Source organism: Trachemys scripta, chromosome 12, assembly GCF_013100865.1.
Source record: "Trachemys scripta elegans isolate TJP31775 chromosome 12, CAS_Tse_1.0, whole genome shotgun sequence".
In the NCBI taxonomy this organism is placed as follows: domain Eukaryota; kingdom Metazoa; phylum Chordata; order Testudines; family Emydidae; genus Trachemys; species Trachemys scripta.
This window is the reverse complement of record NC_048309.1, coordinates 3,491,118-3,514,452: the sequence shown is the minus strand read 5'-3', so window position 1 is coordinate 3,514,452 and position 23,335 is coordinate 3,491,118. Positions and strand designations below refer to the sequence as shown.

The following is a 23,335-nucleotide window of genomic DNA, read 5'->3' as shown; positions in this document are numbered from 1 at the left end:
AGTGAATGGATTCTGAGATCAGACACTTGGTAACCGGCCATGGGTGGAACTGACTGTAGATGCCACTGCAGAGAAATTTAAGTATATAAGTACTTGTTTCCAGTCCTGATTAGTCTGAAATATTGGTCTTTGAAACTCACACATCCCTCAGCCTAGCAATGTTCTTGTCACTGATCCAGGACTGGCTAGAGCAGGTCTGGACCTCAGAATGTTGTTTTTCTTCTCCAAAACATATTCACAGCTAATCAATGTATTAATCTTGGCAACATGCTATTTATACATGGCCCAAACTGTGTTGGAGCACTGAGCTCAGTCACTTAACCATGCATAACACCACATTCTATTTAAGTAATGTAGCTACATCCTAAAAGGGGTCAGCCATGGTGTGCTGGAGGAGTATCTATTAAGACATGAGAGCACATTTTCCAGAGGCTCCATATGACGTGCTCATGAGCATGCCCATTTAAAAACACTTTCAACTGTACATACACGTCCAACTAAAGGAGGAACAGTGTGGATGTCCCACTCAGGTATGACCGTCTTCAATTCACTAACAGTGAGAAAGCATCTTAGGCTTCTCAAGTTGTTGTGCTGGAGGCAACTAAAAAAAACCCCTTTGCTGTACACACAGTGAGAAACTCAAGAGGAGCAGAGACTGTTTCCTACTGGCTGTGAATGTTAAGTCTCAGGGATGCTCGATTCCATCTCTGCGTGCTAATTGCTATGGTCTGCTCGTTAGCTCATTCATGCGACTTACCGAACAGAAGGGGGAGTCAAGTTTTGAAGGGGCTAGACTGGCAACATGAGAAAGTTCATATGCCTTCGTTCCATGTTTGACTTGTAACTAATCGCTAGAGGTCACACGCTTTGTTGCTTCTGCAGGCCAAGTTCATTGCACACACCTGTCTAGTCCTCCCACAAGCTGATGTCTGCACTAACCAGATCCAAGTGCATTCCCTGACATTCTGAAATTGATTGGAGGTGGTGTTCAAAAGTAATCATGTTCCATCCCAACAGAGAAATGCCATCAGGTTGAATGTAGGATCTCACTTTGCCCAGCCAGTAATACTAGAGGTTGGCCCTCTTTACTGCTGGTGTTGGTAGGGTTCCCAGCCCTCCAGGATTGTCCTGGGGTATCCAGAAATTAAAGATTAATCTTTAATTAAAGATTGTCATGTGATATCTCCTGAAATACATCCAACCAAAACTAGCAACCCTAATTGTAGATCAAGCTCACTGCATGTAGCGGGAGCGCCTTGATTCCCTTCATTCTGCACCACTCTCTGAAATCTTGGAATTGATCCGATGCAGTGTTCAAAAGTTATATGGACAAGCGGAGAAATGTCATGTGTAGTATACTGCCTTGCTTTTGTTTGGCCAATCCCATCAAGCTACATTTCTCCAAGACAAACTCTGAGCCAGGGTATGGTGGCAGTGAAGTAAATGGGAGTTTCGCGATCAATCTCGATGGGGACAGAATGTGCCCCATCAGAAGTGTCACCATCAGAGAACCTTGGTATCCCAGGAGAGCCAACAAGTCCTCCCCCCTCCAATGAGTGAAATCAGTTTCCCACTAAAACAGTGCTGCTGACTTAACAGTGACAGAATTAACCTGTTGAGGAAAGATGGTTATGCCCCAGAAAATCACTGAAATCCCTTTATGTACTAAGAAATCTTGTTAAAGAATAAACTTCTTAAAGGAAGAAACCTCCTCTCCAGGTGCTTGAAGCAGAGTGGATTGATTTAAAAATCAGACCAATTTAAATCACTCAATTATAATCATGGTTTAAATCGGCAAGCAGGAAGCCTCGATTTAAATGAATTTGAACTAAAAAATACAAAGGCAAAACAAGATTATCTTCCTAAAGAAAAGTTGATTCTCACTGACTGGTAACCATGAAAACATGTTGACTTGCAACTAAATATAGTCTTTACACTAAATTTGGTATTTCTTTTTGCTTACCAGGACAACAGTGCTAGACCAACCCAGAAGCAATACATTGTATCTACACACATTTATTTAAGCAGTCATATAGCTTAACATACATTTATTCAGATTCTTAATTTTCACTTTTTCATTATGTTAAAATTCTAAATGATACTTATTTACCAGATATTTTTTAACTTGTGATTAGTGTCAAGCTCTATTTGGATGGAAATTGGAATTTAATAAATGTGCAGAAACTGTTTTTTTTTTTAAATTAAATAAAACTACCTCAAATGTGCTTGGGGGGGAGAGGGAGAAGAGGGGTTATCAAAACCTATTTTGCATTTAAAACCAATTTATTAAACAAAGGAAGTATTATACGTAGTTTGTGAACTGAAGTGATTGTTTCTTGTCATCAAGTCTTTCAGGATTTTAGAACTAGTAGATCTTATGCTCTCACACCTAGTTTTTAGTCATTGATTGGAAGAGGAAAAAAGCCTTCCTGCTTTTTCAATTCCCCATTGGTTTCTTAACTTTGAAAGAACTAGTCATTGAACTAACTTAGTTGAATAAACTGAAATGAAGAAAATATTGTCTGTCGCTGTGGAAGAGGTTACTACTGACAAAAAGCGGTTTAGCACTTCAACAAACTCTGGTTCCAGCTGCTTAGCCAGTGACCTTCCAGCAGTTCAGTGCTGCCTTTTTTTAAATTTTGGCAGAAAACATGTACAACTTGATTTTTTTATTTTAATAGATTAGAGTAAATTTAGGCCTTAATGTAGGTTGTCTAATTTTAATAGGTTGATTTTATTTTTAAATAAATTTATTTATTTAAATAAATCAGTTTAATCTATTTTTATCCACCGTGGCTTGAAGCAGTGAAATGGGAATGTATTTATTAACTATGCTTTCTAGGAGGGTATAGATGAGAAACGCTAGTCAGAATAGTGTGCTAGTATATTGACCAGATAAACTTTCACTACAAAGACAAAGCATTCTGCCATGGGCAAAGGCACCTGGAACATTAAGAGCATGTTTCTTAAAGGAAATTACACAGGAAAATTTCTAGAATGTTTCTCTTATGCTGCAGCCTCATAAACAGGGTAGTATGGCTCTTCTGCTCCAGTTTCACTCCAGAAGAGATCCCGCATTTGAAGCGTTCGAGAGATTTCCCCAAGTTCAAAGTTTCCCAAAATAACTTTTGACAAAAGGAGAGATGAAATGATGCACGCTGTTTCGGGGTGTGTGTGCAAGAGTTTTTAATCCCTCCACTGATGACACTTATAGGCTTAATTAGCTAAAAAAAAAGTTCACGTGGACATCAACAGCTTATCAATTACTACACCGAGACCTGGTGCATGCAGTTGGGAGTTCTTGTCCACAGCACAGGAGGGCACCCATGGCCCAGGTCACACTGAAGAGAGCCGGAGATGGCATGGGGGCAGTCCTGCAAAGGGTATCAGTCAGTTATTTTTGGTAGCAGAGTGTTCTTACTAATGTGGGGGAGGCAGAGATTAACCTGCAGATTCTCACATTAATCACATTATCTCCCCTGCATGGGACGAAAGGGCACGGAAGAGTGGGGGAGGGAGTTAATCACTGCCTTCGTTTGCTAGATTCTACATCATGCTGCTTAAGTGTATACAGAAACAAAGCAACCTAATTTCCTTCTCTGACGGGGTTACTGGACTAGGGAAGAGGGCAGAAGCAGTAGCTGTAATATAGCATGATTTTAGTAAGGCTTCTGACACAGTCCCACATCGCGTCCTCAGAAGCAACCTAGGGAAATATGGTCTAAAGGAAATTACTATAAGGTGGGTGCACAACTGGTCGAAAGGCCGTACTCAAAGAGTAGTTATCAAGGGCTTGCTGTCAAACTGGGAAGGTGGATCTAATGGGTCCTTGAAAGGTCTGGCCTGAGTCTGGTACTATTCAGTATTTTCATTACTGACTTGAATAACAGAGTGGAGAGGATGCTTATAAAATCCGCAGATGACACCAAGATGGGAGGCGCTGCAAGCACTTTGGAGGACAGGATTACAATCAAAATAACCATGACACATTAAAGAATTGGTCTGAAATCAACAAGATGAAATTCAGTAAAGATAAGTGCAAAAACCTCCACTTAGGAAGGAAAAATCAAATGCACAACTACAAAATGGGGAAGAACTGGCTAGATGGTGGTATTGCTGAAAAGGACCGAGGGGTTACAATGGATCACAAATGATGAGTCTACAATGTGAAATTGTGAAAAAGGCTAATATCATGCTGGGCTATATTAACAGGAGCGTTGTAAGTAAGACTGAAGGTGTCCTGCTCTACTCAGCAGTGGTGGGGCCTCTGTTGGGCACCACATTTTAGGAAAGATAAACTGGAGGGAGCCCAGAGGAGAGTTACAATAATGATAAAAGATTTAGAAAACCTGATGTATGAGGAAGAGTTAAAAAAACTGGGCACACTTAGTCTTGAGAAAAGAAGACTGAAGGGGGACCTGATAAGTCTTCAACTACTATGGGTCATTAGAACTATTAGGGCAGTTAAGCTCTGGCATAGGTTTCCAGGGGAGGTTGTGCAATCCCCGTCATTGGAGGTTTTGAAGAACAGGCTGGATAAACACCTGTCACAGCTGGTCCAGGTTTACTTCATCCTGCATCCCCCACAGAAGGCTGGCCTTGATGACCTTGTGAGTTCCCTTCCAGCCCTACATTTCTGTGATCCTTTATGAATTTCCCCAAAATCATCCCCGGGCCCAAGCACATGAAGGGGATTGGTGAAGTTTAACAATGGCTGAAGGCTAATGAATCCAGCTCAGGTTGATAGTGAGCAAGAGTCATTATTGGATAATGGATGTCTGGGACCTGTGTGAAATGAGTGTGTTTTTTTCAGACCAGTTTCCAGGAGACAAGCATCCAATCACAAAAGCAACATGTGGCATTAATTGTAGTCATGTTGATCAGGGAAGAGATGGGATGAGCCATCCTTTCACCCCTCCAAAGGCCCCTCCAGACCAGGGTTGAGATCTTTTTGTTTAGCAATCTGGAGCTTGGTCTGTTCTGAGGATAGGGAATTTTTTTCTCTCCAAGACTGTTGGTCTAGCACTTTAAAAGTGAACTCACAAATGAAACACAAAACAGAAGACTGCTCTTCACCAGCCTGCAAGTTATTTGTGGGACTTCGTTCAAATGTATTAGGGCTGTTTAAGTTAATCATTTTAAATTAATGGCCTTCCTTTGTTGTTATATTTTAATACCAGATACGACTGGACCATAGCCAACAGCTCACCACGGAGATAGCTTGTATAGGCTCCCACCCTGAGGATAGAAGGGCAGTGGGACCAGCTGCAGAGAATTATTGAATTCCTTAGGAAAGAGGAAGAGAGCAAAAAGTAAGGGAACAAGAATCTCTAGCAAGAGCTGAAGGCAAAGCAGGGGCTGTGTGTTCCTGGGACCATAGTGAACCAAGACACATGGGACCATTTTGCTTTGGTCTAAGGTAGGTCACCTTTTTTCTGGAACCTTGAAGTGAGCTGAGGAGGAATTTTTTATCTGGCCCTTAAAGGGATAAGTGTTTTGGGTTGGTTGCTTGCTTCCTTGCCTAGATGTTTGTAATTGTGATATACAAGGTGTTGTTTGCTAATCCTGCTTTGACTGGCCTATTATAACCTCTCCCCCAACTGTAAAAATCCTAAAGATCTCTCCTGAGGGAATGGAAGGTAGATGGGAGAAGTAAGGAAAAACCAGCAGTCTCCTGTTGTCTGGCCACAATCCGTGATCCCTCTGAAAGGGTGCTCCCTGAAGGTCAAGAAGCTGGTGAGACAGTGTTGTGGGGGAAACCAATTCCATTTTACCTTGCATTGTGGCTGGACCTTCAGCTCTGGAGTTAGTACTAGCTTGTTTGCTTTCAGAAGCCTGGTCTACAGGTTTAGCTACGTTGCTGAGGGGTGTGAAAAATTCACCCTGAGATGCATAGTTAAGCCAGCTTAAGCACCAACATAGACATCTGTAGGTCAGAGGAATTCTTCCATCTACCTAGCAACTGCTTCTCAAGGGGGTGGAAATACTATGGTGACAGAAAAACCCCTTCTGTTGCTGTAGTAAGTGTGCACACTACAGTGGTGAAGCTGCAGCTGTGTCACTGTAGTGTAGACGTACTATACCAGTCTCCTGTCCTCAAAGACAGTCATTAAACTGCTTCTTTCCTAAAGGGACAGTGGGGATACAGTCCTTGCCTCTACTCCTCTTTCTTCCTCTCCAACTCAGTTTGTGGTTGATGACTAGGAAGCCACCTTTATGAAGAGACTGGAAGTGTCTAGAGATCTCAGCTACTAGAATGCCAGTCACTGCTAAGTGTCCTCATTTCTGTTGCAGCTGGAGAGCTGCAGAGTATGCAAGGGTACCACAGGAGACCTGAAGATTGTGCTTGTCACTGCAGAGGTATCAAGACCTAAGCAATGTATTTTTGAACACGAGGGGATGATAGAGGCGAACAGACATTCTGTTTTAAAGCAAGAAGATTGCTAGGCTTGTTTGTGAGTTCCCTCCCCCTCCCTTCCCATGCATCTGGCCCTCAAGAGGTGTTTCCCCAACGGGGTGTGTGTGTTTGGGTTAGTCCGTTTCAGCACCTAGTTCAGTAAACTGTGCTCATTAGGACAGAGGCCTATTGGAACTCTCAATTAGCTGAAGGAAACCCGGAGCAGAACACAGCTGTTAGAGTACGTGGTAATTAGCAACTACCTCTTAGGCCTTAATTTCTTTACCAACTCTCTGAGAGTGCCTCTGAAACTAGATCCAGGCAGCTACAATTAGCCTCTAAAGAGAATGGGGTTCAGCTGTGACTGCGATAATTAGAAGATCAGAGACCAGAGAGGGGCTACAGTAAGGTCGGGAGAGTGGGTGAATTTGTGGGTGAGAGATGCTGGTCAGTGTATAGACACCAGATTACTATTCAAGAGTTGCAAATTGAGAGCAAAAAAAAAAAAAAAAGCGTATGAAGAAAGACACGAGAAGTGTGGCAGGAGTTCTCCATGGATAGACACACGGAAATGGTATCCCGTCCACACTTGGCACAAGACAGAGGGACTGAGAAGCAGCAAACCAGAAAGGAGATTGAAGGTGTCTCTTAGCAACTTTGCATAAAAATGATAAATGGGTATCAATGGATGGCCTGCTGTGAAGCAGGAGAAAAACTGCCACCTCACTTAATCATAATGTGATTGGTGAACAGGCAGCTAGTCACCAGAAAATGGTAAAGACACTCAATGGACAAACTCCAGGGGAGAAGTGAACCTCTCCACTCATTTCTCAGAATTAAGATGGTAGTTGTGATTAATCTTTGTTCATTTTAAGCTTGGCAATACTTTTGTTCACAGGTATTGTTAAGGTCAGGCCTCAAACTTCCTCTTTGCAGAGGTGAAAAGGGCAAACTTTGCAGCAGTAAGCTAAGACTTGTGGTCAAAACGCGCTGAAACCAGATAACACATTATGCCAACTCTCGGACACAGCTTGTCTAAACTACATTTAAAACAATTGGCTACAAGGAAATAAATAAGCATAAATTATACAGTAAAAGCGACAACACTAACCGCATTAAAGATTTGGCTGATCCTAATTGGTTGGCCTGTTTTAAGACACGGCCGACAGATCAGATAAAAAGTACGAAGGCACGAGACCGTGTGTGTGTTTTGGCCATAAGGGAAACCTGACCCACACCCCCTGAACTGAAGGGACGTGCACTGGTCGACTGTCTGTACCTGGCCAGTGCGGAAAACGTCCGACTGAAGGGTAACGTATTTTTGGACGAATGCAGGGTAAGTTTATGGAGTAAAGAAATGGAGATATCCCATCTCCTAGAACTGGAAGGGACCTTGAAAGGTCATCGAGTCCAGCCCCCTGCCTTCGCTAGCAGGACCAAGTACTGATTTTGCCCCAGATCCCCAAGTGGCCCCCTCAAGGATTGAACTCACAACCCTGGGTTTAGCAGGCCAATGCTCAAACCACTGAGCTATCCCTCCCCCAAGTCTGGTTATTCGAGCGGAATTGATCTCAAGTTGTATCGATACTACAGTGTTAAGAATAGTAGTAAGTAGCTGATGAATAATAACTTTACATGTACTTGTGCTTGTCTTCAGTATAACTTGCCATTTATATTAATCCTTATTTAGTGTTGGTCTTTTATTCTTGCTTTTCTTATTTTGTCTGTGTTGCCTTTATAGTCGAAAGTCATTAAAAACCTTTTGAGGAATAATCAATAGTTTTAAATTTTTCTTATATGGGCACTACTCAACCTCATTACACCTGTGTTGGGTGGTGGGAAGAAGCGACCAATTAGGGTCCTGATGCGTGTCCCCCTCTTCCTTCATCTCCGCAATAGTTAGAGGCTGAAAGAAGAGGTAGTGTAAGGAGTGGTCTAGTCTGCTGGAATACGTCAGTTTCAGAGACAGACAACCTCTGCTGGGCACTGAAATCCCAGCAAATCATTACCTGCCCTCTACTCCAGCCTGAGAAGTGTTCTATACAGTCAGACCGCTCTTCATTCATTTGTAATCACGTTAACAAAAGCCAGAGCAGCTCCTCCCCTCACCTAGCCCCTCTCACTGCTGTGCTAGGCAAAGGCTTGAAGCTACACCTGACCTCCAATATAAGAGAGTGGAATGCTAGCTCTGCTACTGCTATGGCTGAACAACACTTGTTTAAAAGTAGACTCTCAGAGCTGTAAAATCTACACATGTATGCGGCTTGCCTTGAAATTTGCTGTGCCTCGGAAAGCTGCAGATAGGCGTAGTGGTCCGAATTTGGGGGTCATTTGAACAAAGTGGGTCCCTAAGATACTCAACCCCCCCTTGCATTTTACTGCGCTCAGTTGCTCATCTAGCGCATGGCACCCCCTGTCCCTTTCAGGAAGTGCTACTGGAAAAGTTATTGATCAGAGATCTCCACAATGACATATGCCAAAAACGACAAGCCAAAGAGACTAGGGCAAGAGGGTTTCCAGGCAGCTTGCTGTTACAGTGACTGTGTGGCTCAAGGGGACATGCTGTGGACAATGAACCTGAGACATCCATGCATGCTGTAAGTGTGAACCTTGCCCTGGCAGAAGTCTGTGAATGATCAGTGGGCATGGTGCTACTATCTACCTGTTAAGGGGGTTTAATATTGTGTGCAATGCGTCCTGAGTAGTTCAGCTAATTTAGAAGGGCCTCTAACTACTTTCTGAAAGATTAATGACATGTGTTCTATGCAGCTGTGAGAAGGATTGCTGGATCTGTGGCTACTCTTCCACCTGCAGCATTATTAAAGGCCAGTGCCGGCACTGATTAAGGAGGATAAAACAATGATCCCATAGTTGCCTAAACTCACTCAGCACCTAACTTCTTCCAAGTAAAAGTTCCCTAAACGCCCATGTTTCTGCCTCTGAGCACACGCACGGATGCCTCCCCCTGGGTGACTGGATGCCTAAGTCCCAGAGTGATGCATGAAATACAAGACAAAAGGCATTCGACTGCCTAAGTCACATGCTCAGAGGCCATCTACCAGAGTAGGTCCCCTTCGAAATCTGGCTGGATGAGGAGGTGATGGTGAGAGTCAGGCTCACTTCAGAAAGAACAAGAGTCTCCCACCTCTCAGGAGAGTTCTCTAGCCCTTGAGCTACGGGGTATTCTGATGTGGGGCTCTCCCAGTCTCTCCTGTAGAAGCTATTGCACTCTGGGTAGATAATGAGAGAGTGGTTAGAGCAAGGGGACTGGGCCCAGAGTTTCCCGCCTCCCATGTGGGTGCCCTAACCCCTGGACTACAAAGAGAAAACGGGAATGGCTGTCTCTGGACTATGATAGTCACTGGGCCAGAGAGAGGGAATAACTGCGTCCAGTAGTTAGGATGCCCACTTGGGAGATGAGAGGGCCTGGGCCCAGTCATCCTGGCTGCTGGAACAGTGCAAGCAAGAGTGGGATGGAAAGGAGGAAGGGTCAGAACTATGTGGGGGAAGATGTAGGGGGGCTCCAGCTGACACCCCCCAAAACCTCCAATTATAGGTACTTGCATGGCCCCCATCACTGTAGCACCTCACAGTCATTAATGTATTTCTCCTCAGTACTCCTGGGGCTGGTGTGTTGTTCTCAGTTTTACAGATGGAGAACTGAAAGCCAGAGACTAGATGTGGTCTATGGTCATACAGGAAGTCTGTTGCAGAGCAGGGAATTGAATCCAGGTTTCCCATGTCCCAGCTGCTAACCACTAGACCAAGCCTTCTTTATGGCCCTCCTCCAATTTCTGTCCTTCCCTTCAAAAGATGTCCCCCTTAACTCCACGCTCTCCCCAGCGCCTCTACCTGGGGGTCCCATGCTGATGCCTGCTCTCCAGGGGGAGGCCAGTTGAGGACAAAGCAGGCTGTTCTGGACACGCAGACACTGCAGATGATACAGAGGCAGCGAAGGTACCAACACCCAGCCAGTGCATTCTGTGGCCAGGCTAATAACAGCTGAGGAGCCTGAGGCAGGCAGGGGGAAGAGCTGGGTGCTGAGAAACTTTTTTAAAAAGAACAATTAAACGACTAAGAGTTTAACCCAGGGTTCAGGTGACCCCATGGTGCCTCATGCCCTTCCCTAACGTGCAGAGGGGCTACACGAAGACCTCTGAAAACCAGGATATACAGTTAAGATAAACCGCACTGCAACCTTAACTCTGCCCCTCTGGAGCTGGCAACAGCCACTGGGAGTTACCTGTATGCACTTCTGCTGCATTCGTTGTGCTAGATATAGCCCTCCTGAATGGTGACAGCCTGACAGAGCTGTGATTGTGATGGGTGATCTAGGGAGTCTGAGACCCACTCCCTCCTCACCATGTGTGATCCAAGGACAGAGGTGTCTGCGTATCTTTAGGGATGCAAGATGTCTCATTTCAGTGCTGCACAGGGTCTTCTTGCCACGGGGATTGTCAGCAGTGAGGTGGGACAGGAGTGCACTGGGGGTTTAATGATTGGTAAGTGAAAGCATAACGCTGGATGGACCGCTGTCCGTGAGGGCGAAGGGCTGGTAAAATGGGGTGGGTTCTGTGGAGCAGGCACAGTGAGTGTGGTGTAGGCAGCTCTCGTTCAGTACAGCTCAGCTAAATGCTAGTTTTGCTATAGCACAGGGAAGGTGTTAGACTTAGTCCTATAGTGTTCACGTGGCGTGTCCTACACTAGCTGCAACAGCAGGGCACCAGCAGGTGTGTTACGGGAATAGTACGGCATCACTCAGAGGGCAAGGGGCTGTTTTTTAGCTCTATAGGTCCTGTTTCCAGAGGTTTAAGTTTAGCCACTCTCCCCCTTCTGGAAGGGCTCACGGCCCTACCTGGCAACCTTAAACTTTCTGGACATGTGGGAGTTGTGTAATACCCAGTGCCAGCAGCGCTGTACAGCCCTCCGACCACACTTCAACTGTTCTAAAATAACACTTTCCATTTTCAAAGAAGAGCAGCTTGTGAAGAAGTTTTGGGAGAGCATTAATCAGGATGTTTATAGCTTCTGGAAGGTAGTTATGCAAGATCACTCTAGGAGGACCAAAGTCTCAGCTATCAGAACAGCACAGGGGAGATCTTGCCTTTACTCATCTTATTATCTGTTTATTTCTATAGTTAAGGTTACTGGAACCACTGTGATGAGAAACAAACCAAAATCTGTGAGATCTTACTTTTGTGTGCTCGTCCCCACACCATCACTCACTTGAACAGAGTAAGGTCTCTAGACAACTCATCCCCGCCAGCGTACCCTAGGTTCCTGGCTGTATAAATATTTAACTATGTCCAATACTAAATTGATGTCCAAATATAAATAACTTGCCTAACCTGTAACCATAAGAGGTGGTTTGCGGCCCCCCTTAACACCAGGAGAGGGAAGCCCACCACGTACATATGCCACAGTGGCCACAACCTTAGAACACAGAGCCCAGCTGGGAAAAGGGGGAACTGATGCCACTGTCTGTGATCAAGCAGTGCATGCTTTCACCGGAAAACAGAACAGGACGATAACTACAGAGTGAACAAGGAAGGAAATCCTGTGTGTCTCTAGCCACAAAGGAACTGGCGGGGTTACTCTGCACCAAGGAACATGGCAAAATTACAAGGGCAGAATCAGACCCACAAGATGGAATCCACATTAATGCTGATGGTTACTTCCAAGTAATATTATCCAACCACTTTCATGCTTACAGTCAGCGTCCCGCTTGAGGCAGGGCGAGGTTAAGTACTTGCTAATGTGTAATGCAGGTGCAGTAACAATGCTAAACACCTACAGGAATCAAGGGATTAACCTGAGGTCACCCACCAGGATCAAACAGCTCAGGTTCTGGTTGTACTAGAATGACTTCTGTCTCACATACCTAGAAAGGGAAAGGTTGTATAAATTGTGCATAAGATCTTAGGTAACAGTGACAGCACCCTCCAGAAGCTGGGGTCCTGTGAAAGTCTTACCCCTTGTGTCTACTTGAATGAGGAGGAGAAAAAAAAGATTCCTTTTATTTCAGTGAAATATGCACACAAACATTGCAGGGAATGCCTTCTACTCTTACAGAGGAAGTCTCCGGATGTGCAGAGTCAGGAGCAACAACTAGGACAGTCTGAGTAACCACATGGGACAGCCAGCTCTGGGATACTCAGCCAGGCTGGTACAACCAGTAGGAAGATCACCTTCACTGTCTCCAGCCCATTGTTCTGGCTGGCTTCAGCCGAACAGCAGGAAACCATAAATAGTGGTTAAATATAAAATCTGCTGCGTGGCAGATCTGCAATATTCGTAGCATAAGTGTAGAGCCATGAGCCCCCTTGGACCTTGAGAAGCCAGAAGTGGCCAGTGCAATGCCAAGAACGGGCAAGCCCTGGCTGGCAGCATTGCGTGCTGTCTAAGCTAGGACATGAACTTTAGTTCAAGTCTGACGTCTCTTGCCATTTAACTCCTCAACCAGAAATGAGAGGCCGTGTTCTGAATGGCACATACCGCAATTCAAGATACAAGGTCCATAAGGGTCAAAGTTACACTTGCTTTGGAACCTGACTTGTGGTTAAATGCTCAGCTGCTGGGGCATTAATGCCGCCCTCAGGCACGGATTTGGTCATTCTAAGCGTCTCAGGCAGTTTCAGACTTAAGCGTTGGGAATGTTACACTAAAGCTCAGCAACAATGAAAGGGACCTGTTGTGGATTTGAAGGTGTGAATGCTGTTTAAAAAGCCAGGCCTGTCAGAGCCCTGCTGCACAGGGAAGGAACCAGAGAAATTCTTCCCCCTCCTGCAACATGATGCGCTGAGTACAATGAACATAGCGCCGGCGCTCAGCTACTGGGGACAAGCAAAGCATGGCAGATGCAATGTAGTTACATGAGTGGTAACCACCTCCACTGCAGCTAGGTCACGGAAGGAAACATTTGGTGAAGACGAATTGCTGGTTCCATCCATGGATGGGGAAGGGGGGAATCTGAACAGGCAGCTAGGGCTTTACGTAAACAGCTGCAGGGTAGGACTGTCCTCTCTGTGTTTATTATCCCTGCATTTACTATTCTGCAGATATGTGCAGAATGGATTTTCCCCAGAGGGCGCTGGGTTGTTACATAACTCAGCAGCATTATGTTAGCAGAGCATGAGTGATCACAGATGGCAACAGCAGAGGCAAAACATGGACCACTCGGGAGATGCATGATGCCAGGTGCTTTAAAAATAGCATAGCCCCAACCCCCATGGGAGGAAAACATCCACCTCTTCCCTTAAAACCAAGAAGTGAAGTATGCTATTCTAGTAGCAGCTAGTCCTACCAGAACAGGGAAGGATCAGTTATCACTAAAGTCCATTTCAAGGGTTCACAATTCTGCCCATTCATTAACCCCCTACCTCAACCCCATCAGGAACCTGCATTATACATAGCCAATGATCCACCATCTTGGGCGCTAAAGCAGCCCCACCATTCAGTCTCTCACGGTGATGTACTTTTTAATCACATGCATGGTACTAGAGGGCAAGTATCTAGAGTAAAGTCTCAACTAAGGGTGTCTTTGCTTTCCTGGGTTAAGTCAGATTCTTACAAAAAAGAAGAATATCACAGTAGCTCCTCAGCTGAGAAAAGCAGCTGCCGATTGATTGACACTGGTAAGAAATGGCCCAAGTGACCTACTTGTCTGGGCACATTCCAAACTGGTGTCTAGAGAAAGGGGAGGGAGAGCACATCTTTATTACATGATCTCTGGAATGCTCACTTCAGGTCAAGCCAAGGCTGCCAAAGTGTCCTTAACTCATCCTGTTGTACATGCATATTACTGCAGAGGCCTGTCTCTAGTCTACGGGTTGATCTTACCACATGTTGCACAATAGTGACATGTGCCAAGGCAGCTCCAATTTGTAATTTCCTTTAATATTTAATTTGAGTACGAACTCCTCAGTCTCCTGACCACAGCAAGCAGAACAGGTGGGCTAAGTTCCAGTTTAGTCATTTTCCCACTAATGAAGTGTCACAGATCTCTCCTGATCAGCATTATACAAAGAGCACGGCAGGAGCTTTTGAAAGACTAAGGTTCTCCAAAGCAAGTTTTACTTTCAATCTCCCAGATCTGCAATTTTCCAGTTTCATCCTGGTTCTTTGGCTGGGGGAGTCCCTAATAACTGCTTTGGTTTCTCAGTGGCTTTGCCACAAATAAATACTTCCTAGTTACTGAGGACACCAGCTCAATGTAACCCCATTCCCTAGTTCTACAGCTCTGATAGACTGGGCTTTTGGTTACTGGAGTCCTTTAGGTTCTGAATACAGCAGTGGCAAAAGCAAATGATCAGAGCTTCGCTTCCTCCTTGAATTTTGGAGTTCCTAGATGTGGTTTAGGGAACTGAGCCTAGAAGGAAAGCGGTTCCATTTAAACTGAGCTGGGAGCAATCTGTTAAAATACAATAATTCTGTAAACTTCCTGTGAATGCTTATATCTCCCAACTGTGCCAAATACAGGAACACGGGCCTGGACTGCACAAGTATATTTCACACTCGAAGGAACTCCCTTATTTAGTACTAGGAAGTAAAAATGAAACAAGACCAATTACATTCCTTCTAGGTGAAGCAGGATTGAGCATGTTGAAAACTCACCTGTCAGTCACTTTGCCCAGTCTATTCCTAAGCAGTTTGTACAGCGGTTTTACCTCTTCAAAGTCAACAGGGGTATTATCGTCCAGTACATTATACTGGGATGTGAACGGGTATGCAGAGCCCAGGAAATCGGATGTCCACTGTTCCAGCTTTGCCTAAACTAGGCTCTGCCTGGATTGCAACCATTAAGTAGAGGAGGTTCTTTGATGTGGAAAGGAGGATGAAGTAGCTGAGCAAAACTGTATTGCATCCAAAAGGTAGCTAGTGAGTGGAATACGGCACCTTATCATGGGAAGGCCTCTGCAGGTCACCTCAAGTGGCCTCTGAGCAGTGACTAGCTTCATTTGTGTATAAACAGAAGAAAATTGCTCTATTACATGCAAAAACCACAATTAAGAGAACATTAAGGCTGCAAAGGGAAGCACTCTAGTTATCGACAAGGCTGCCAGTGAAGCCTTCTCTATCCCTTCCTGTGTACACATGATACAAGGATCATGAGAGCTTTCTATTCTTTCCCTGCAGGGTCCCTCCCTCTTGTTGGTCAGTACGCAGAGAATGAGCCCGCAGGAAAGCTTCTGTCCCAGTTGTTGGAGTGGTCCCTTGCCTCACCACACACTAGCCAGCTCGGTCAGTGAGTGAGTGAGTGAGGTAGGGGTCCTCTCAGGCAACTGAGACATGTGTTAGACATGTTTCCAACACAGGGTTTGGAGAACACTAGACAGGGCTGCTGCTAGTTCTGTTTTCCATCTCCTTTTTATGATTTTTTTTGGTTTAAATAAAGGTGGATGAAAGCCTCAGGAAGCAGTTCTTACATGAGTCAGTGGATAAATAGCTCTAAGAATATAAAAGGCTCCACTGTGCCATTACACAGTACAGCCAATAAGTGGGATGGTGCAATAGGTGAAGAAAAGAGTTGCAGAAAAACTGCAGAACACTTACCCAATTGCAAAATGCACTAATGCTTGGCCCTGAATTTAAGCAGCACATGTAACCTGGTCCATTCTGGTTTCAAGCTCGAAGGCATCAGGTCGATCCTGTGGGTTAGCAGCTAACATGTCTTTCAAGAGTTGCTTGATTCCCTCAGACATGGAAGTCCTGCGTTTCTGGGGGATATGCAACTCCATCTTTGGGTTTTCTAGCAGTGCTTCCCCAACGGGCACAATCTCTGTGCCCTGCTTGATGTAGGTCCCCAGTAGCTCCTTCTTGGTCTCTGCATCGATGAAAGTTATCCTCTCAATCATGGCCCAGATGATGATGCCCAGGGCAAAGATGTCTGCCTTGGCTGTGTAGTGTCCCTCCCAGACCTCAGGGGCCATGTAGAAGTCAGAGCCGCAGGCTGAAGATAGCCAGTACTTGTTCACATTCACATTTTTGTTATCATTCCCACCTTCCTTGCCCCGAGCCGTCAGGCCAGCACAGACCTTGCTGAGTCCGAAGTCTGCCACCTTGAGAACCGGGGTGCCAGACTTCTCGGTGATCAAAATGTTGTCTGGCTTCAGGTCCCTGTGCACAATATGGTTCTTGTGCAGGAAGGCAATTGCGCTGGTTAGCTGTAGCATGAAACTCTTGTTAGTGGCTGGGTCCGGTCGCCGCGAGAGCACGTACTGATTCAGATCTCCCCCTTCGCAGAACTCCATGACGAACCAGAGGTAACAGGGCTCCTCAGCATAGCCCAAGATTCTCTCACCTTACAAAAAAGAAAGAAAGAGGCATGGTAATGGCAGACACAGCACGAGGTTAGCAACGGTAAGGACAGTTATGTTTTAAATGCAGCGGAAAGTCCTGATGAGTCTAGCCAGAGCCGCCCTCACAAGGACATGCTGGTGATCACTACTGCTAAGTGTGTCATTTGTAAGTTATGCAGAAGGCTGCAGACTGGCTGACTGACGCCCTCAGCTCCATAGTTTAACTGCTTTGGTGTCCTGTGGAATGAGGGGGCTATAGAATATTTTTCACTCCTATCACAGTCACAACCGTACCCTAGACACCAGCATAAAGGATGGTTTGCTTTAAAAATTGTTCTACAAGTGGCACTGAGAGGAGATAAACATGGACCCATCCTCCGTAGTTTCTACAGAGCTCAGATTGCAAGTGAACAGTTTTACTATCAGTCCTGCAGGCTCCACCTGGAATCTGAAAACCAAGCTATGTTCTTCAGCTTCTGCATTTACCACCAATAAGATTCTGCAGTTAGAATTCTTGGCCTTGCTGATGACGTAGGAATCAGAAGAGAATCGAGCTTGCTCTCCTATAGCGTTTCCTCCGCTGTGGTGACTGGAGCCACTAAGGGCTGTCCTACTCTTAAGTTTACTGGCATAACTCCACAGGTAAGTATCAGAGGGGTAGCTGCATTGTTTTTGTGGATACAGACTAATGAGGAGTCTGGTGGCACCTTAAAGGCTAACAGATTTATTTGGGCATGAGCTTTTGTGGGTAAAAAACCACTTCTTCAGATACAGTTTTTACCCATGAAAGCTTATGCCCAAATAAATCTGTTAGTCTTTAAGGTGCCACTGGACTCCTCGTTATTTCTATTGGTAAGGGGTACGATTTTTTGCTAACATAGGTGTATATTGGTAAAAGCCTCATGTGTATATATAGTTATACCAGTACAAAGCCTACTGATTACCATTAGAGATTATTTGGGATGATATCTGCGCCTACAGCCATATTCCCAGCAGGGAGGGATCTTGAACTGTTTGCCTTCTAACAAATAGCACTTCCTGAATACAGTGAACTAACATGATGCAGGAGAGAAGATGGAAGCTGACCTTGGTTATACAGATAGAACCTGTTAGTGCAACTGGAGTATTTCCTCATAAAACGTTGAGAATTACATTTCACCATAAACCCAGAATACGCAACTTGATTGCCTCTACTTTTTCTATCAAGTGACATGGGCAGAGCTGAAAAGTGAAAATGTGTTAAATGACTCCACCCTCCAGCAAATAAACAACAGACTCCAGAGAACACATGGGAAAGAAACCAGGATTACCAATGGCGGATAAAGCCAAAGAACACCAAACAAGCCAAGTCATCAGCTCTTTAATGGTCAGTGACTGGTATGGGTAGGTAGAGAGAAATATTGGTTATTTGCATAAACAGTCTGTAACCATGACTACTGCCATGGAAATTAGAAAAGAAGAATCTGGCTGCACCTCCCTGTCCTATGTGAATGATGAAAGTTAGATCATAAGGAGGAGTGGGAGGGAGACCCTTTAAACCAGCAGTTCTCAAGCAGGTTTCAGGGGGTCCACCAAACAGGGCCACCATCAGATTCACTGGAGCTCAGGGCAGAAAGCTGAAGCCCTGTCATGCGGGGCTGAACCTGAAGCCTGTGGTATGGGGCCCCAAGCAACTGCCCTGCTTCCTACCCCCCCCCCCCAATGCTGGCCCTGGCTTTTATATGCAGAGAAACAGTTGTTATGGCATAGGTGGGCTGTAGTTTTTATAGCATGGGGGGGGGCTCAAAGAAAAAGGTTGAGAACCCCAGCTTTAAACAAGCCATCAGAAAGTGGGGTGCTGGTGGCATTTGCTGGACAGGCCAAATCCAGGCTCCCTAATAAGAGTACTGTAAAGAGGGAATCCATCCAAGTTAGAGTCTCTGTGGCAAACAGTCTATCTGGGGAAGGAAGGGTTATTTGTTTCTGGAGATGAAAACTCAGAACAGGAAAACAGCATGCACTGTCTGAGCCGCCCTTGGTGAGAGAGTGGGAAAAGGACATGACAGAATGGAAAACCAAAGACAGAGCTACTGGTCTTGGGAACAAAAACCTTTGCACAGTCAAAACAGTTACGTGCACTTACAGTTTATACTTTTATTAACTCAGCTTAATTAAAACCCTGACAACACCTCCTTAAGACACAAGACTTTGTGTATCCCCTTCAGTCAGTGCTGCTCCAGCCCCCGGCAGGAAGATTTTGGGTGGGATGGCTATTCCTGGCAAGGAATTACACTGTTCTGGTAATAACTCTGAACAGCTGTTCTAGGAGTTGTATATTCTATGCATGAGAACATATGGACTCTGCTTAGAACAGCAATGTCACACCCCTTGTGCGCATGTCATACAAAAGTAGGAGTGCAGGCGGTACCAGGGTATAGGGCACATGTGGGAATGCAAAAGCATTCCGATTCTCGTGGTGGTGATGGGCACCTTTCTAGAAGTGTGACCTAGGTGGTGGTGGCCAGCTCAGTAACAAAGCCAGTTAGTTTCCAACAAGCTGAACTATTGGCTTAGCAAGGAAGAAAAAGCCTTCAGTTTTTAAGAGCAAAGCAAGGAGTGTTGAGTTGACTCCCACAAGCCAAGCGCTCCCGTGTCAAGACAGCTGCACCAACAGTAATAGGCCAAGTACAGTGCTAAAGTAACTGGGGGTGGGACACTGACCTCCAGGTCTATGCCAGGAGCACTATTTATTCACTTAATTATTTTCTGGGTTATAGAAAGTATTTTAATTTGTTAAATCACCTTTCTGCTGTCAGAGTAAAGAGCCTCCATTTAAAGAGCTGACAAAGTAGTAGCTAAAATGGAATTTCTGAAAGTGAAATTAAGGGACCAAGAACAATGAAAAGTTTAGACAATAAAAGTGATGAGAGCTGGGAAAAAGCAGCTGCAAACCACCTTTCTGCACCCCTGAGCTTGGGCCAGATGGGGACCAAAATGACCTTCAGCGTAATTTAGGAAAGTTCTTAGGATGCTTTGGGTTATGCTGGTTGCAGTGATCCCATAGGGTCTCTTCAGCCCTCCCCTCTGGCATGTCCCCTTACCCACACACCAGGGAGTAAGTGGTATAGAACTGGCAATGGCAACTACCTCCCCTATGTCGGGGCCAATCTCTACTGATCCTTCAGGGGTGCTTTCAAGCGGTTCTGTGCTACTGAGACAGTGCAAGTCAGCTGGAACCAAAGCAGAGAAACTGGCCCAATAGACACAGTAAGTTACAACTAATGTTACACTCAGGTTGCATGTGCACATTCACACCACCGTGGTGGCAGGTCTGAAGACTGCACTCAGCTGAGTTTTGAAGAGGGTGCTGGTTGTTACGGGTGTGTGTGTGTGGGGGGGGTTAGCACTCGTGTGGTCAGGACCAGGTTAGGATTTGTGTGGCAGAGCTACACAATTGGGACCATAACTACACTGAGACTATTCATAGGAATCCTATACATACAGGATAGGACATTGCCCTTGGGTAGGAATTTAGCATTTTAAATTCTGCTAATGATCCAGTCTCCTATTTTGACTTATGCGGGAATGCTACACACCAACAGCAGCAAGGTGCCTGCTCTTGCAGTAGGTTTAGTGGGAAAAGCAACATGGGACACCAGCCCCCTTCTATTCCTGCACTTGCCTTCATTCTCCCCTTGATCTTTGCCCTTTCTTTATTTGCACTCTGTGGCCTTTTGGGTGATTTGTTGGCCACTCTCCTCTTCCCCGCCCCCCATTGTTGGGGGTCCTTCCCTGGTTTTTGTCTCTGAAGGGTGCATACCAGGACTGAGTTCTAGTTAGTTTGCCTCAGCAGTTTTTGAGCTTAGCATAGAGAAAATTACTGGGAACCGTCACCTTCTGCCCCTGGTTTTACACACAGAGCAGGCAGCAAAGGGAGACTAAGAGAAAAGACAACTGATAGACAAGTTCTGAGACTGATCTATGATGTCAGAGGTTTACATAAAGTCCCACTGAATTCAAAGACATTGCACGCCAGTCTAGGTGGTGTAGGATGGATAATGTGCCCTAACCCCTTCATTGCTGCAGTGACATTCCCCTGAAACACGTATTGGAACCTCAACATTTCAAAGTGACTTAATTCAGACAAATCACTGAGCAAATTTAACAGCTATCGAACTAGTGTCCTTTTCTCCATTGCTGCAATAAGATGTAATCTTAAAATATACTGGTTAGCTGAAGATACCTTCTGTTAAGATTCATATGGCAAACAGATATGGCCAGCACCTTGCACTGAAAAGAGATGGCCACAGACACTGGTAGACGCCGGTGGCGTTTGAAACTAGCAGACTATGCACTGCTGTGTGGTAACCAGTGTGCAGGCTGGATAGTCACAGACACTGCAGAAGTATTTTGAGAGCTACAGCACAGAGTCCAGGCTGCTGTGCAGCCAGGCTGTAGCATGTGAGCTGACGTGCTAGTAAGCACTGCCCTATCTATGTTCAGTTTCTCTCTAACAAGCTAGTTCTGAACATTGACACCATTGGCTAGAACAGCCCATAGGGCACGTGGTCAAACATGAGCCCTGAACATGTGTATGTATGAAGGCTGTGGCTTTGCACATTGCCGATGTGCACGTCCCTCTCAGCGGTCCCTCAATTGAGACTAATGGAATTCCAAGCCAGGTGCTCAGCTTCAGCTGTAATTTGCTTTAACCAGAGATGCCGAAGAATGAATTTCAGATTAGAAACGACATTCACTCGGCAAAGGAATCTGAACCCTACAGTCTAGTGGTCTGTTACTTGAGACTCATCCAAAACGAGGAGCACGAATTAATCCCCACATCCTGAACCTCGGCACGTTGGCACAACATCTGTGCATGTCTGTAAATAGCCCAGCTGAGGTCATGCAGAATGGCACGGCAGGGACGCTAAGCGCTGGGCACATGGGCCAGAACACTGTTGGTGGCAGAGAACAAGAGGGGCATGATCAAGCACCTGTGCCTTGGGTGACTGGGGAAGGGGGAACTGAGGTACGGTAGCTTTTGGTGAGGTCTCCCCCACCTGTTTACCTATTTCAAAGCACCTATCAGTATAAGTTACATAGCTTTAGAGGTAATTGAGCTGCAAGCTATTGAAGTTTTTTTTGGGGTGAACTGATGCATTTTGGAGCATACAGGGTTCTTCACCTAGCAAATAACAGAACTCAAGCTTACGGATAGGTCTGTGATGAGAGGATAGGTATGGGGAGGATGAGGGGGTGCAGTAGCTTGGAGGGAGAAATTCACCAAATGCTGGTTCTAGCTGGCTTTGATTGTTGCAATGCAGTGCATGTCTCCCCTTCAGGATAGGATGGGGGTCCCAGGGTAGTCTCCCCAATTTACAGCTTCCTTCAGCAGAATCTTTTACTTTCATATACAATTGGCTCCACTTGTTGCCATGAGGGAAGGTCTGAGGAAGAGGGGGTGGCTTCTGGACCTCTCTGCCTGAGGGAGTTTCTAGGGTAAGGGAGAACATACAGGGAAGAATATTGTCCTGGGGGACCTCTTCCCCCAATTTCTAGGGAAGGACTCCACTACAGGGACTGTACAACGAGGGCCCCGAGGGGAGCCCCCACTACCTTTCTGCCAGGTCTCCAGACTCAGATAAGGCTGGCTCTGCTTATTACAACTGAGGTGGGTCCCACTGGAGGAGGGGCAGGGCCCTCAAGGGTGGTACCCACGTGTAGGATTCTAATTATCGTTCAGAAAGTTCTCCCTGAGGAACATGCATAGTTGACTGCCTGTTGCTGGGTGTATGAGAAGGAATCCCTGTGAGAGCTATGGGAGCCTCCCTCCTTCCTTGGGGGTGGGGGCACATAGTGGGACCCAGAGGTGTGGCACAAGTAGAACAGGTCTTCCTTATGGTTGAGTGGGAATATACGGGTTATGGAAGGCCCCTGGCTGAAGTTGTATGGGGGGGAAGAGGTTGGGGGAGGAGTTGTGTGGCAGGGGGAGGGGGACCCGATGCCAGATACAGGTAGAGCGGTCTCTGCTTGTGCTGTGTGTGGGGGGGTTATGGAGGATCCCCCCGAGGATATATAGGAGGTAGCAGGTGGGGGGGGAAGCAATACTTCTCAGGGATATCTCCACCAGGTGCAGGTACAGCTGACAGCTTGTTGCTGTCTGGGTGGGTATTATGAAGGGTCTGGGGGTGTACAAGGCTGCCAGGGCCATGTACAGGTCCTGTGGGTGGGTCCCAGTAACTTTCAGGGAGGTCTCCACCAGGCTCAAGTAGCGCTAGCGCTGCATGTTGCAGAGGAGGTGATTGAGGGTCGCTGTGTGGGGTGTATAGGAGCTCCCAGGGCTTTAGGAGGTGCAGAGGTTGCTGTGGGGGTGTATGGGGATCTGATAGGGCTGTGGGGGCATATGGAGTTTCAGGGCTATAGGGTCACCGTGTGGGCCCTGGTATCTTTCAAGGAGGTCCCCACCAGGCGCAGGTAGAGCGGGCTGTGGCTGAGGGGGTTATACAGAGGGGTCGCTGAGGGGGACTTGGGGGTCCCAGGGCTGGGGACCCCGGGGGGGGGGGCGGTACCTTTCAGGGAGGTCTCCATCAGGCACAGGTACAGCGAGTGAGGGTATACAAGGGGGTCTCTGCACCTCCTAAAGCCCTGGGAGCTCCTATAC

General features: G+C 46.0%; 1 protein-coding gene across 1 annotated transcript in view; it reads right to left on the bottom strand.

Annotated features, from left to right (window-relative positions):
- STK35 (serine/threonine kinase 35) overlaps nucleotides 1-23,272 on the bottom strand; it is a 29,062-nt gene extending 5,790 nt beyond the window's left edge. The window contains exons 1-2 of the mRNA XM_034787419.1: nucleotides 23,244-23,272; nucleotides 15,950-16,697 (exon numbers count right to left, since the gene is read on the bottom strand). Of these exons, the coding sequence (XP_034643310.1) occupies nucleotides 15,985-16,697; nucleotides 23,244-23,262 (732 nt within the window). The 5' untranslated portion in view covers nucleotides 23,263-23,272 and the 3' untranslated portion in view covers nucleotides 15,950-15,984. The remainder of the gene's footprint in view (nucleotides 1-15,949; nucleotides 16,698-23,243) is intronic.
- Nucleotides 23,273-23,335: the final 63 nt, after the last annotated feature.